General features: G+C 37.1%; 3 protein-coding genes across 6 annotated transcripts; all 3 read right to left on the bottom strand.

Moving 5' to 3' along the window:
- Positions 1–270: 270 nt before the first annotated feature.
- Positions 271–4,282, bottom strand: LOC121251139 (alpha/beta hydrolase domain-containing protein 17C-like). The gene is made up of 5 exons (XM_041150474.1): positions 3,729–4,282; positions 2,518–2,554; positions 2,166–2,402; positions 2,012–2,059; positions 271–920 (listed from the first exon to the last, which is right to left on the bottom strand). Exons 1-5 carry the CDS (start codon positions 4,046–4,048, stop codon positions 438–440), a joined length of 1,125 nt encoding a protein of 374 aa, XP_041006408.1. The 5' UTR covers positions 4,049–4,282; the 3' UTR covers positions 271–437.
- Positions 4,283–8,684: 4,402 nt separating this feature from the next.
- Positions 8,685–9,550, bottom strand: LOC121251142. Its single transcript, XM_041150478.1, has one exon. The coding sequence runs from the start codon at positions 9,275–9,277 to the stop codon at positions 8,891–8,893; it is 387 nt and encodes a 128-aa protein (XP_041006412.1). The 5' UTR covers positions 9,278–9,550; the 3' UTR covers positions 8,685–8,890.
- A 1,836-nt stretch (positions 9,551–11,386) lies between these two features.
- Positions 11,387–15,195, bottom strand: LOC121251134 (protein SIEVE ELEMENT OCCLUSION B-like). Of its 4 annotated transcripts, XM_041150470.1 has the most exons (9): positions 14,998–15,195; positions 14,940–14,967; positions 14,475–14,909; positions 14,183–14,287; positions 13,552–14,000; positions 13,257–13,366; positions 13,020–13,162; positions 12,435–12,926; positions 11,387–12,325 (listed from the first exon to the last, which is right to left on the bottom strand). In XM_041150470.1, the coding sequence occupies exons 1-9, from the start codon at positions 15,087–15,089 to the stop codon at positions 11,681–11,683; spliced, it is 2,499 nt and encodes an 832-aa protein (XP_041006404.1). In that variant the 5' UTR covers positions 15,090–15,195; the 3' UTR covers positions 11,387–11,680. The 4 variants fall into 4 exon arrangements, with proteins under 4 accessions (XP_041006404.1, XP_041006402.1, XP_041006403.1 ...); XM_041150468.1 differs by having other exon boundaries at positions 14,940–15,195; XM_041150469.1 differs by having other exon boundaries at positions 14,475–14,967.
- Between the last annotated feature and the right edge of the window lie 221 nt (positions 15,196–15,416).

Below are 15,416 nucleotides of genomic sequence, written 5' to 3'. Positions count from 1 at the left end.
GAAATCCTGCTTTTAGGCATGTTTTATGAGTTCTACCATTTTACAAGTCAATGTATAAACAAATCAGATCCAAGACAGGCTTCCATGAGTTTGGTGTATCAATAAGTAGGCTAGCAAATAGATTTTCTTCTGAAATTATGGGTACAATTGACTGAAGGAGAAAATCTATGCTTAAATGGTTGGTATAATGACTAAAAAGAAAATGAAAATGAAGGAAAATAGAGGTAGAGGTACTGAACTACTCAGTGGGTAATTAAAAACAGAATCCCATTGTAACACCATGCCCATTCTCATTTTCATACCATAGTTATATAGAACTGCCATAAGCCAAGCTACACAGCTGTAAAACCATGCTTTTAGAGAAAAAGAAAAACCCAAATAAATCCCCCACAATACCAAACCCGTGAATGAATTTTACAACTGGTTTATATGAAAAATCATCCAGTTCGTATTCTATCCAGCCGATCAACACTCTTTCGTGCTCTTTCCAGTGGGTGATCGATGCTTTTCCGAGACTTCTCATGACAATCGACGCTTCTCCTAGACCTTTCCACATGGTCAAATGAGATTCTTGATTTTTCTAGCTTATCAACATTGGTGGACAGATTTTTCATTTTTTCAGGCCTATCAGTGCTCTTCCTTGGTTTCTCTCTCCGATCAGTGCTCTTCCTTGAAACTTCATAAAAATCAGTACTCTTCCTAGGCTGCTCAAACTGGTCTGTGCTTCTCCTGGAACCGTATCTTTGGGAAGGAGACTTCTCAACAGTTGAGATAAATTTCTTGAGATGCCTAATATATTCAGGATACAGCTCCAAATCGCAGTGGTTTCCTCCTTTAAGCCACAGTGGTTCATACTTCTCCTTGCACAGTTCCCAGAGTTGCTTACCATGGGAGCAATCAACAACTTCATCTGAAGTCCCCTACAAAAGAATGCAAAACAGTCAGATTATGAAAGAAGTAATCTATACCAGCATGTGGTATAATTCTCACTTATTTTTCTTAGGAGCATCCGGCAAACCAGACTTTTAATGATGAAAAATATATTACTACTGTCCATGATTTAGAGACATTAAAAATGGCGAAACAAATTTGACTAGAATCCCTGCCTTCCAAGTGAAAAATGTTGTTTGTTTCCGCTCTACCACAAAAATCTCTATTGTATTAACTATATGATTAGTGTACACGCACTGAATTGAATGCGCCATTCCCAGATTATTTTTTCCAAACACGAGACATGAAATGATATAAGAAAAATAAAAAAGAAATAGAAGGGCTCCATTTATGTATTTACAAATTACAACTTAACTATTTTCCCTCGTTGAGTTGTTATTCTCTGATCCCTAGAAGTTGTTCATAAGGGACATGTCAAAAACAAAATCCTCTGAAGAAGCTAGACGTTGTGTTAACCATCCAAACGGTAAGTTAGAACAGAGACTCAACTAAATCATACCTAAAGAAATGTCAACTAAAGCCCCTCTATGAGAGCACTGATCCCACAGTTCTCACACTGAGGGTGACTTCTTACTTATTTGACCATCACTAATAAACTACGTGCAACTTGCCAATCTTCCAAAACTGGCAATTTGTACTCACCAACATGACAGCTATCTTCTTGTTTAAACTTTGAATTGAAACCCTTACTGGGGCTTCAAGACATATGCAGCACCACTTTAATCAGACTAGATTGAAAAGAATAGGACCAGAAAAAAAAAAAAAAAAAAAAAACATAGGACGACACAAAAGTTGTAATTGGTGATAAACTAAGACTGTATATATTCACTCGGCAGTAAAAAGTTTAAAAAGGAAATAATATCAAAATGCCTCAAGCACAAGCAAACAAGATTTCCCCAATTTATGTTAACTTCCACCGTATCAAATTATATTTTGATGTGGCAATAAGCAGCATATTAAAGAAGAAATAAAATCCTGTCTCATACATCTAAAATTAATATGATGATGATATTTGGCATGTGCAATCATAAAACAGAAAAATTTAGATTAGCATACTTACATGAATGATAAGAACAGGACAATTGACCAGTGGGATTTTGTCAATATTCTGCACTCAAACAACAGAAAGCAGTATCCTATTCGATTAAACAATTCATTAATGTATTGATCAAGCCTAACAAATATGAAAGGAAATCCAAACAGAATTATATTACCTTATAAATGTCAAACCAGTATGTACGCTTTACAGGATACATGACCCTTAAGCCAGAGAGTATGGGACTATGCAGAACAACAGCTCTTAATTGAGGCAGTCGAGTTGCAAGGTCCAAAGTGGGGCCACTGCCAACAGATTGCCCATAAAGGATGATATCTTCCTGCTTAGTACCATAGCTTTCCTCAAGACACTTGTATGCAGCTTCAATATCAGCATATGTATTCTGCTCACTAGGCTGCAAGGCAGAAAGAGATGCTTTAAGATGATACTTTCAATATTGACCACTATTGCCACATTAGTTACAGAACAAGGTAGTTTTGTAAGCAAAAATTTTCAAATTTCCAACAAACCTTTCCAGATGATTGCCCATATCCAGAATAGTCATACCTGCACAGAATTACCCATCTGTATGAGAAAGCTGCTATTTTTATGCTTTTTCAGACACTTCGTCTCCAGATAAGACATTCTTACGAAGTATAACTCATCAACAAGAATATCATAAATACATCTAATAAGAAACCCATACTTAGAAACTCATGGACCAATCACACCATAATGTACTCGATACTTGGGCATGGGGTTGCCTATCCACACTAGACAACAAGCACGAGGTAGTAATTATGCAGTAACACATAACGTCTCCAGATAAGACATTCTTACAAAGTATAACTCATCAACAAGAATATCATAAATATATCTAATAAGAAACCCATACTTAGAAACTCGTGGACCAATCACACCATAATGTACTCGATACTTGGGCATGGGGTTGCCCTATCCACACCAGACAACAAGCACGAGGTAGTAATTATGCAGTAACACATAATTATCTAGTTAACACGCATGAGTCCAAAATGGGAGGTTTAGTGTGAGTCCACAAAAGGGGAGTGAGTTTATTGTTCATCACGGTCCCAAAGCTCTGCCCCTACAACGCCCCCCCCCCCCCAAAAAAAAAAACCTTTTGTTAAACTTATAAAAAAGAGCCAGAACCCACTCCCCATTCTGGCAGTGATCAATTGATCAGCCTACAATGCAAACCGCACGATCACTACATAGAATTATTGCGGAATTCACAAAGAGATGGCACCTGTTCACTTCAGATGCGGGAAAAGGTAGATCAAACGAAGAAAATACAACTCCAAAACTACTAAATTGATTTATATATCAACAATGCAACTCAAGTTATACGAAATTTTAATTCCAATCAAATCGTCAAGCTAAATAAATCACTCTAGAACTAGAAATAACCAACTGAATCTCAATTTTTAGCTAATTGTCAACAATCCAAGCTTAACGTACAGAATTTGCACTTATAAAACCAAAGCAGGACACAACCAAAATCACCCACAAAGTTCCTAGCAAACTACATCTTAAACCTAGAACTAGCAAAACAATCAATTAGCCAAACTAGAAAATCAGTAAGAACAAAGCAAGGAGAGCCCAAAATTTTACGGCACCCAGATGCCAAAACTAACCAAACAACGAGAAAAAAAAGAACTAAGAAGTTCAAATCTTGCATGAATAGACACAGGGAAAAAGACAGCAGCGAAATTCAGAGTACCCCATGAGATTGACGCGGAGGTGGATGCTCAATTCAATGAAGAGTTCGTACATCTGGCCCAGATCGGCAGCGTTGCCGTGAGAGTAAAGTAGAGTAGAGGTGGCCATGGGGTGCCGAATGTAGATGGCGACAATCTCGGTGCCCCGGCGAGTCGGCAATTTGAGAACCTCGACGTTTTCGCGGTGGGGAAGGTTTTCGCGGTAGGGAAACGGGCTGAGAAGCAGGAGACCCGTGAGGTTGTCCTTGACCAGCTTGTACGAAGGTGGGTTCGGCGGGAAGAAGGCAAACTTGGCTGCCATGGACGACGTCACCCCACCCATCTCTGTGTGTGTCTCACTCTCTCTCAGTTCTGTCTCTGCCTCAAAGTTTCTAATCTTCGTTTTTCTTTTGTTAATACACTAAAGACTGAAGCGGTTCAGATCGACATTCTATTGTGCATCTCTCTTTTTGTTTTCTCTTCCCTTTTCCAGAAGATGAAACTTTTTGCAATAAGAAAAAGATACAAGAAGAGAAAGAGAATAGTCCACACTCCACAGTCAGAGAGAGAGAGAGATCTCTTTGCTTGCTTGATAGCTTTTAATTTACTCTTTCTTGCCTTTCTTTTTTTTATTTATTTATTTATTTATTTATTTATTTGTTGCACTTTGGGTCACAGTAAGCATGGAATGATGATGGACGTAGGGTCGGACTCAACTCGCAACATACAATACAATACAATACACCAAGTTTGCTTCTTTCTTAATTCTTATTTTGGTACCGTTAAGACCCGTCATGTGCATAAAGTAAGTTGCTATTTTGGACTCCACTTACTTTTGAGGATTAACAGTTAACTTCCCCCCGTTGAGGCTGATAATTCATTTGTTTTTTGTGTTTTTTGAAAGATAAAATAAATATTATGGTGTAGGGAAAGTGTTGAGCTGAACAGGGAAGGGAAGGGCATGTTAGCAAAAGGATTCAGAGATACAAGAGAGAAAACCGTTTCCTTTGTCTCTACAGATGAGATAAAATGAATTGAAATTAAAATTAAAAATTAAATAAAATATTATTATAAAATATTTTTTAATATTATTTTTATTTTAAATTTTAAAAAATTGAATTATTTATTTTATTTTTTATAAAAATTAAAAAAAAATTATAATAATTAGTTAAGATAGAAATATGAAAACAAACGATAGGATAACAAAGCCTCGTTCCTCCCAAAAACAGTATTCCAAGGAAGTTCATTATCTCTCTATTTATCCAATAATATTATATTTATTTAAATACGGACCACTTATGTGGTTTCATGTGGACTCTGATGGCCGTTTGAAGATGTAACATTTTAAGACATCTTTTATTTAATTTTCAAAGTCCAAGTGAAGTGACTGAAAGCCAGCTGGAATGTATGCAACCGAGGACAGCTTTGTACCCCAAATTCAAGCAAAAGCCTCTCATCCATCGACCTTTGAGATCTGGTTTAATTTCTCACTAATAAATAAAAATGTAATCGGGTTCTAAGTTGTGAGACTCTTCTTGACATTCCAGCTTGGCTTCATTACCAATGCGACGTAGTCATTAGTAAACAGAGATCCAGCTTGCAAGGTAGTACTGATGCTTCCAAGGGAACGCAGAAGGGATGATAGTAGGCCATTTTCTCTGCCAGAATATAAAGCTAAAATCACGAGTTGAAAATGTAAAACAACACTCTTCCTTCACTTCAATCCTCCCCGGTACTTATGAATGATGGCAAAAACAAAAAACATTCTTAAAATATGGACACGAACATGAACACATGCACACCAACATGATTGGGATCTTATTGGAAGAACTCCAAACCAGATATGCTGCAGATAACAAAAGATTGATCCAATGAAAATAGCACCACCGATCTTAATGAATACTTCGTATCCCAAGACAGCACCAGAGCAAAAAGTTCACGAGAGATGTATAAAATAAGATTTGGAACATATTATATTGTGGTTTAGTCAAAACTAATCACTTTGATTTTCTGGTCTACCAATATCAGGTAGGACCCCTATATATATATATGTAGAGAGAGAGAGAGAGAGAGAGGCAACAAACCATGATAATAGCCACACCTCATGGACCCTAATTTAAGGACTGTGCTTAGAATCAAGGTCACAAGACAAGCACTAATCTTGCAGGTAAAATGACTAAATAACAACAAATGTAGAATTAAAGGTGACTGAATAATGGGATGTGTGTGTCTTCATGTGGTCCGTAAAATTTTAATCAAATGAAAGAGAAAGATGTGGTGGGTCTCACTCACCTTAACTCTATCTTATTGTTATTATATTGGAGGATGAGACATGTCTGTTGCCCGCAGCAGAACTGTTTGAAAATGACTCACATGATTTATATTATATATATATATATATATATATGTATGTATGTATATATTTGGGTGGTTCCTATGGTTCTACTTCCTGAAAACAAATGACAGAACTATGTCTAACCCACCAAAGGAAACCCGTGAGAAGGTTTTAGTAGTTATCTGGGGTGATCAGAGCACCAGATTAACATTTCAGAAACCTGCACTGTCATTGTTCCCAACGACACGTATTGTGTGAATCTACTATGGTATGGAGAATGAGTTTGAACATTGAAGAGAATGTGAGACTCGGAAACTAACTGGATAAAACACATGTTTTGTTTGCACAGTTTTTGAAATTACTCGTCATAAGTAGGAAAAAAAGGTTAGAAGAGATTCATTCCTGTGTATATACTATAAAGGACCATCTTGCAAATGTTTAATATTTAGCACCGGCAAATGGGGGTGCCCTAACACAAGGGAAAAAAGGTTAAAAACTTTCTGGGCCCAGTTTAATATGGAAGAGCACCCAATACCATTAGCGTGGCAGACGCAGCTGGTGTTGTGGTCCTGGTCGGCACTGAGCAGATCTAATTTGTCTGGTTCCCGTCAGTAACGAGGAGGGGTTGTCCCTTCTATCAAAGATCGGTGGTACCAAGATCGTGGGAAACGTGAGAGAACGAGCGCTCGGAAGAAAAGTTTTTATTTTTATTTATTTATTTGGTGATGTTCACGTGAAACAAAGGAATAAGGTGATGTTGTTACTAAAAATCACCCCTTCCCGTTTTCTACCCGACGGAGATGGAAATCCCAAGGCTGAGATGGCTTCCAAAATCCAACCCGCGGAGTCGACTGCGATCTATGGGCCATAATTTGGAAAGCTGATACTCAGGGTCTGAGGTTTTCTTGACCCCAAAACCCAAAAAAAAAAAAAAAAAAAACTGATTTTCTCATTGAATGAGAAATTTCATCCACTATAACAGAAGATGCCACTAATAAATTTACACTCATTGGCCCTGCAACATGCAGTCCATAGTAAGTAGTCTCAAAAGTAGACTTCTGTTACTCAATAAACAAGTCATTTTCAGGATGAAAAGTCAGAATCAAATACCAATCAAAGAAAAAATGGCACTACCAAGGCCAGTTTTCTTCCCAGCAACATTGATCTTCATTTTCCCAACCTTAACTGGCTAAATAGCCCTTAGAATCACAGCCATAAATCAACATATTTCACATACAACTAAGATCTATGTTCATACCCTGATATAAGTGACAGAAATTCCAAGAGTTCCAAATCAGAACAATCGTCACCAAAATCCTACTCAGCGACCTGCCTTCTCGCTAGATGCTAGGTATCATGGTCGTTTTCATCCTTCTTTTCCTAACCAGGCATCAAATAACTCTTATTCAACATCTTTTCCTCAGCCCTACTTTTTTTTTTATTATTATTATTATTGGTAACATCTCTTTCCCAGACTTACTAAAGAAGCAACTGTATCTTTCTACACTTCCCACTGTAATCTTCAAATTGGAAAAATTATAACAAATCTTACAACTATGCTCACTTTTATGAAGTTGACTGCATGGCCCAACTAGAGTAGGGGGCACGGCTGCATATAAAAATCCAACCTTTTTATTTTCCTCTCTTGGCTGATCTACAAGCTAACTTATTATAAACTTCATTCTGAATAATTATTCAGGACTACAATATTAGGACTGTTTGGCTGATCTTAATTCACAATAAATCTTTTGAACCGTTACAACCTTGATTCAATGTCTTCTAAAAGTTTTATGCAAAAGACGTGTACATTTAGATATATAGATGCTTATGACGCACACATATGTTCCATCACTATCTCCCATGGACAGACACACCCAATAAATGCAAACGAAAACCCAGTTTGTCCTCCCCTCTCAGTTAATTATAAATTACTCATTTGCAAAACAGAGAACCACAATTTCAATAATTAATAATGGGAGAGAGGTCAAAGACTAGAAAATAAGCGTACATCTTTGATTTTAGAATGTCACAAAATAATCAACAGTCCACATCAAAAGGCTCAAACAGAAAAGTGCAACAAATAAAGGAGATAACTTTTTCATAGATAACACGGCTTCTCAAGCATAAATACTCAGATTCCTGCCATTAGCGTTCAAAAAAACCCAGCAGAAATAATACCACGGTCACATTATGCAATACTCACATCCCAATATATTATCCTAGTTGTGCACTTGTTACTGACAAATAAATCACGTCCATGCTAAAAGTAGAAAAAGTCCCAAGCTTTGCATTAACAGTTCACCATAAGCAGACATGCTAAAGTGCAGCATGCAGGGCAGCAGGAGGAGAAATAGAAGGGTCTCTACACCTAGAGGTCTAGCTCTAATCTACAACAAAATCAGCCTTTAGATAAACTGATCAGTAAAGCCGAGTTAATAATTTCCAATTAGGCTACAATCCAAAAGCCCCATGCATATACATTCATACATACATGAACATAAACCCTGATGGATGTATCCTATTCCACAACCAAAAAATTAGCAATATACTTCATAAGCTGAAAATTAGACAGGTTTCCGAGTAAAATGAGCACCAAGAATTCTTCATATTACCAGAAAGCCTGCGCAAGGATGACACGCACATATCGAGAAATGGTCCAAATTTCTCATATTTTACCGATCAAAAAGAAAAAGGTAAGAATACAAAATCAACCAATCTCTTCCAATATTTAGCCTAAAAGAAGGACAAACTAATCGTTTTCAGCATCAAAACACTAAATTTCAAATTAAATAAGTCAGCGAATCTGATACTGTCCGCAAAACATCATCAAGTCTCACCTAAGAAAGGAACCTAAGTCTGCCTCCTGAGACGCCTCCTCAGTTTCTGGTACTTGTGCTTGTTCATCTTTCTCTTCCTCTTCTTCTTCACACTATCCGCCCAGACGGTCCCGCAATCACCAAGCGCCGCGTCCTCTGCCTCGGACGGGACCGACAAACTTGAGCAAATCGGGTTCAGGTAAAACCCAAATGGGAAGCTGGGGTAAATCCTCGAAAACTCGGAATGGGTCAAGTTCTCTGCTTTGGATGAACCCAGAAACGGGGTTGGATCGGTGGGTTCGATGCGGGTCTGGGAAAAAATAAGAGATGCTGTAGGATTCGGGGCATGTGGATTTTGCAAAGCGGCGATGAATCTTGCGGCTGGCGATTTTCTGAGGAGCTTGTGGAATCCTGAAGCCATTGAAGTCGAGGAAGGTATGCCGCCGCGGCGGGGGGCGGGGGTGTGAAGGTAAATTGCGATGTGATGTTCTGATTAGGCGATGCCGTCGCTTTAAGGAGAGGAAGTGTTTGTTAACAGGGATCTGATTATCCTTTTCTATGATCATAAAAAAAATTCGACGAAGTTCTGGCTTTTACCTAATTTAAAACAAACAAACAAAAGGAAACTACAAACTAGACTGTAATTTGTCAAACACAAAATCGGCCCCATGCCGGATCCAACCTTAGACCCAGTTTATAAGACTGACGTTCCACCACTGAGGCACAGGGGCAGCTCCAAGTGCCAATTTTACGAGAAAAATAGAGTTTGGAGTTGTGGTAAAAAAATATAGTTTTTTATAGTAAAGTTTAAATCTCTATATTTAAAATATTTGTTTAGATAAACATGCACTTAAAATAGTTTTAGGTTATATTTGAATGTTGAACTGAGTTGAGTTGAAATGATAAAATATTATTAGAATATTATTTTTTAATATTATTATTATTTTAAAATTTGAAAAAGTAAAATTATTTATTATATTTTGTGTTAGAATTTTAAAAAATTGTAACGATGAGTTGAAATGAATTGAGATGAATTGAGGATCTAAACGTACACTTAAAGTTAGTTGCGATATTATTTAAAAAAATATACTTTAGTTTTTTTGTCGGAACTTTTCACAAAAGCTTCAATTTTGTCTCATTTAGTTATAAAAATGAGATGAAATAAAAATTAAAAAGTTAAAAGGATATTGTTAAAATATTATTTTTATTTTAGAATTTAAAAAATTGAATTGTTTATTATAATTTATGTAGAAGTATAGAAAAGTTATAATGATTATAGATGTAACGGGTCCGATTTTAGATATATTTTAGAATTGAACCGGTATACACTAATTTTGAGATTTGAAGAATCGATACCTCAATGGTTATACTCTTAAATCGATACTTCTAGTTTTACCGGTTCCAATCCGATTTTTCCAGTTTTAGTATAGCATTAGTGGATTATATAGTGAGTATAACCATATTATAGTGATATAGTCATATATAGTGGATTATAAAGTGATATAATATTAGTATAACTACTAATACTATAGTGATTTATATAGTTATTTATATATAGTGGATTACTAATGATATTAGTGTGTGTGTATATATATATATAAAATAGTATCATATAGTGATATAGTATTTGGTTATGTATGGTAGTGATATCTAACATGTGTTAGTATCTAACTTATTTATATATTTGATTATATATGTTAGTGATAATATGATAATTACATACACTTTATACGAGTGTATATGATCAAATGTATATAAATATATTTATCAAAAAGAATATATATTATAATTTATTATGCTATAAAATGTATTTATCCTTAATATATATAATTATATTAATAACATATGATCAAATGTTCATGTTTAAGATTAAAATCTTATGTTATATTAATTTTATGTTATAAAATTAAAACTTTTAATGATAATGTTATATCAAATGTTATATTAAGATTTATAAGATTAATTTTATGTTATTAGATTATTATTATGCATGAATAATAGGATTTTAAAATTTAATGTTATATTAATTAGCAATTTAACATATAATATAAATTATTTTACATATAAGTATATAAATATTTTATATAATATTAAAAATTAAATATATATATGAACCGGTCCGGTCTGGTGTTAGAAAACGAAACCAGACTAATTTCGATTGGTTTTGAGAAAAATGAAACCGGTACCTAACCGAACCGACTGGATCGAATCCATCAATCGGTCCAATTCGCTAGTTTATCGGTGTTTTCTTCACCCCTAATAATGATTATATGATAAATCTCATCTTATCTTAGTTACCAAACTATGCAGTGTTTTTTTTTAAAAAGTGGAATTTCGTTTTTGTTATGTACTTAAAGCACTATTAATAAATTTATGAAACATACCATCTTTTTTAAAAGAGCTTTTTTTAAACTTCCAAACTCAAACTTAAACAAGCACTTGCATCAAACAGTTAGGAATGGGACAGGACTTTGAAGTCAAGAAAAATAGGTAAGGGATGGGAAAGGAAAATATAACGCAATAGTGCATATATTTTATATAAATGTCAAATAAAAGGTTGATTACATCACACAATATTACAAACTTTTATTCATACATAGCATCAAACCGAGAATAGAAGTGGACAGAAAGTGGCCACTGAGATCACACTGAAATCATATTACGTACATTCAGCAGAAAGGATTAAAATAACATGGGAAAAAAGGATTAAAATAACATGGGAAAAAAGGTGCTGATTGTGAGCTAGCAGCATGCAGCAGCATCTTGCGTACATATATATATATGCATGGTTGCAATGTAGCTGGAAGGAAATGCAGATCAGGCACTACTGCAGAATGCTTAGAATGCCCTCATCATGGCAGCAGAGGAAAGTAGTGTATTTCTCCATGCCGCGGTGACACTCGGGGCATCTCATGCCTTCCGGGATCTTTCCGGCAACATGCGAGAACTCAAAGCGAGAGCAGGGGTGAGAAATACCACGAAGCATGTCATGGTGGTTCTTGAAAGCCAAATCAAAGCCATGTAGGGAAACATTCTGCTTCCATGAATCATACTCCAACAAAGTGGGCAGCATTGTGTTCCCATGCCCATTTACCACCACGCTAGACCCTTTGCTGAGCACAGCCCAACCGCCTTCTCTGTCGTAGGTAAGCAGCTTCTTGATCTCTTGCACCATGGGATCGAAGTGGTCGTCAGCCTTTCCTAGTTGAATCTTGGAGAACAACATGCTTTCAAGGCGGGTCCAGAAGAACCATATCATGGTTTGGTCTTGCCAGCTGGTACTCAGCTTCTCTAATGTGATGGTCGCTATGACTCGCCGGACTTTATCCCTTTTGCTACCTTTTCCAACGTAGACCATCTCCATGGGTATTTTCGCTTCCACCGAAACAGCGCGTGCTGCGTTTGTAAATTTTCGAATCCATTCAATGTCATCTCCTCCATACAAGAAAATGTATTTTTCTTCTTTAACCTATTCAATCAAAAGAAAATTGCACAAACCTCGAGTATTAATAAAATACCTAAGTAGGTATATGGATTTGAGCATTTAGCTGTAATTTAGTGCATGCATATATACTTACCCAGTTCAGTATTGTTTGGTCAATGCCATTCACTAACAGCTCAAGCCTCCAAGTCTCATCCCTCCAGAGAGCTTCTTCCCTCAAGCTAGTGAAAGGGAAGGCATTACTTCCCCAAATCCACATCATGTGGATTGCATTAGGAGACACCACTTTTCCTTGAGGGTCTAGCACCACAAGGATTGGCTTATTCCTGAAGTGCCACCTTTCCCTGATGAACCTCATCACCGCCTTCCCTATCAAGGAAGGGTGGTACACCGTGTACCATGGCATGCCAGACTGTAGGGCCTCAAACTGTTTTTGCATGGGATCAGTCCACTGGACGGAACGATCCACAATCGGGATCCACACAACCTCATATTGAATGTCTTGCCTCGTTGGGTGGAGCCTGGACTCATTGTAAATTTGTTCCAGAATTGAAAGCTCGTCTTGGGAGATGTCAAGGGTCGAAATGAGCAATAACACATTCTTCCTCCTAAGAACCTCTATGTTAACCTGTTTTACAAAAACAATTACTTCAACTAATATTTTAAATACATAATATAGTAGTAATAAATGATAGCGATCGATGTGTTTAGAAGAGCCCACCCTTTTCTTGGAGGAACCATCTACAAGAGGCTGCAGATCATCCCTTGGGTAAATCAACGCCTTGAGAGGCTTTATGTTGTCAATGTGCATCATCTCAAAAAGATTGACAAGCGTTTGAAAATCTTCAATGTCCCTTTTCTCCTCTGCATTTAATTTTAAATGTTTCATATGCAGTTCTTTAATGGCATACTTTCATGATCTACACTTGGTACAAAAAGTTCAAAAAAGAAGGCTTACCTATGTATTGGTAGCATATTTCCAGCTGCTTCTTGAGATGGTCTCGTATGGTTTTGAGCTTGTGAGCTAGGGTGGATAGCTCCCATGATTCTGTGCCGGATGTCACAAACCTGAAATCAATAGCGCCATTTAGCAGTGAGGATTGCAACGACTATTTTTTCACTAGTTTTTATGAAGTAATATTAACAATTTCTCATTATATTACTTATGAATTAAGTCATGTCAGGAAATGTGCAATATCTAATTAATTTCAAGGATATGAGGACGGCATATTGAGATGGATAGTAAAACATACTCGTAACCCAAGCTTGCGAAGCTACTAATTTGAGCTGCGCAAGCCACAATACTCCTTATGGTCCAGTAGACAGCTGTTGGAACATGTGCCCAGGCTGAGGCTAATGCAGGTACATCTTGGGTGATATACATGGATGGTAGTTCTTTAAACTCAACCACACAACGGCTCACTTCCATTATCGACCTAAGTAGATCATTAAGTGCATCCAATCGGGGTTTTAGTATGCCTGCATGCTCAATGAGGCTAGGTACCTGCCTCAGGAGCGCCATTGATTTGGCAAGGTTGTTTGTTGAGTACATCTGGGCAAGGAGCCAGAATTCTCCATAGTTCAAAGCAAAAGCCGCTACGGCCAGCACTAGCTTAGCATCCCATGCAAAGGGAGATACCATGTTAAATATTGAGAGTGTCGTTTGGTGTGCATCCATGCCACTGAAAGCCTTGTATGCTATCTGAAAATTCATAGATTATTTGCAAATATTAAAGTTGATATATGCAAATTACTGATTTGTACGTGTAGAAGGAAGTATATATGTCATGTTTCATGAATGATGCTGTATTTGCTCATTTGTGAGAAACATATGCTGATCTATATATCATATGTGACTTGAAAGTGTCGCAATCAATGTATGACCTCGGAAGCAATTCGATCAATTGTATAAGACAGAGCATCAAGCATGACAAGGAGATTGGCTGGGTGGGTCTTGTCCTCCAAGTTTTCAATTTGTGCTTGCGTACCCTGCAATAAAATACAAGCAGCTAGTACTTAGATATGAAAATAATTAACGAAGATGCAAATTTGTTATAATTAACTCATTCATTCATTCAAATAAGTTACATATATATACATCTGTTGCATCAAGTTTGTTGATGCTTCTTTCTTTTGTTTTTTCCGAAACATTTGTGTGAAGGATTAGTATATTTACCGTTGTAATGATGCCTTCAGCAGGCAAAGTGGCACGATTAAGAATGTCCTCAACAATATAAAGAAGGGGTCTGGCATCAACTTCTCGTCCATCTGGATTATGGGTTTCCTGAATTTGCTTCACCATGTAACTGTCATCGGACAATGTTATCATGCTTCGATCACCTTTGATCAGTTGCTGCATGGAACTAGGTGCGAACTTGCTGGCCAGGCCAGCTTGTTGCTGCAAAGAACCCAGTTGTTGGTTGGGCTGGAAAGAACCCAGCTTGTTGGCGGGCTGGAAACTACCCAATTGGCTTGGTTGCTGCATTAATGAACCTTGGAAAACATTGCTGGTCAGACGGGGTTGCGGAAAAGCACCAAGTTGGCTGGGTTGCTGCACAGGACCAAGTTGGGTGGATTGCTGCAAAGAACCCAATTGTTGGTTGGGTTGCTGATATGAACCCAGCTGCTGGGTGGGTTGCTGCAAAGAACCCAATTGTTGGTTGGGTTGCTGATATGAACCCAGCTGCTGGGTGGGTTGCGGAAACGGAACCTGCAATGGATTGTTAGCCCGAGTGGGTTGCTGTGCAGAACTAGCAACGTTGGATTGCTGCGAAGAACCAGTTGGCATCATGCTCTCTATGTTGTGCAAGATACAAAAAACACGAAGATCAAGAGTTAAAAACTCGAAGGTTTAGATCAAGAAGAGGAAGAGGATATGGCTTGTGTGTTTGTTGCAATTTTGCAGCTCTTTATATAACCATCCTAAAGGGAATAAAGTTCATTTGCATTAACTTCCTTGCTTCCATTGTAGTTAACCATTGTATGTGAAGGGGAAGCCTAGCTTTGAATGGTGGTCCCCATGTCTCATGGCTAGCTTAGTATGTTGGCAAAAGTTATTCGCTTAAAAATTGATAAAGAATAAACGTGCATTGGATCGTAGAAACCTATTTATTTTATT

This window comes from Juglans microcarpa x Juglans regia, chromosome 2D (genome assembly GCF_004785595.1).
Source record: "Juglans microcarpa x Juglans regia isolate MS1-56 chromosome 2D, Jm3101_v1.0, whole genome shotgun sequence".
Lineage (NCBI taxonomy): Eukaryota > Viridiplantae > Streptophyta > Magnoliopsida > Fagales > Juglandaceae > Juglans > Juglans microcarpa x Juglans regia.
Note: the sequence above shows the minus strand (reverse complement) of the source record. Positions and strands in the feature narration are given on the sequence as shown.

Coding starts and splice junctions, on each gene's coding strand:
- LOC121251139 (XM_041150474.1), bottom strand. CDS start 4,048: ATGGGTGGGGTGACGTCGTCCATGGCAGCCAAGTTTGCCTTCTTCCCG. Junction 2,060..2,165: donor ACTGGTTTGACATTTATAAG/GTAATATAATTC, acceptor GTTTGAGTGCAG/AATATTGACAAAATCCCACT. Junction 921..2,011: donor GTCCTGTTCTTATCATTCAT/GTAAGTATGCTA, acceptor ATTCTTTTGTAG/GGGACTTCAGATGAAGTTGT.
- LOC121251134 (XM_041150467.1), bottom strand. CDS start 15,089: ATGATGCCAACTGGTTCTTCGCAGCAATCCAACGTTGCTAGTTCTGCA. Junction 14,001..14,182: donor TTGATCGAATTGCTTCCGAG/GTCATACATTGA, acceptor ATGAATTTTCAG/ATAGCATACAAGGCTTTCAG. Junction 13,367..13,551: donor TTCGCAAGCTTGGGTTACGA/GTATGTTTTACT, acceptor TATTGATTTCAG/GTTTGTGACATCCGGCACAG.
- LOC121251142 (XM_041150478.1), bottom strand. CDS start 9,277: ATGGCTTCAGGATTCCACAAGCTCCTCAGAAAATCGCCAGCCGCAAGA.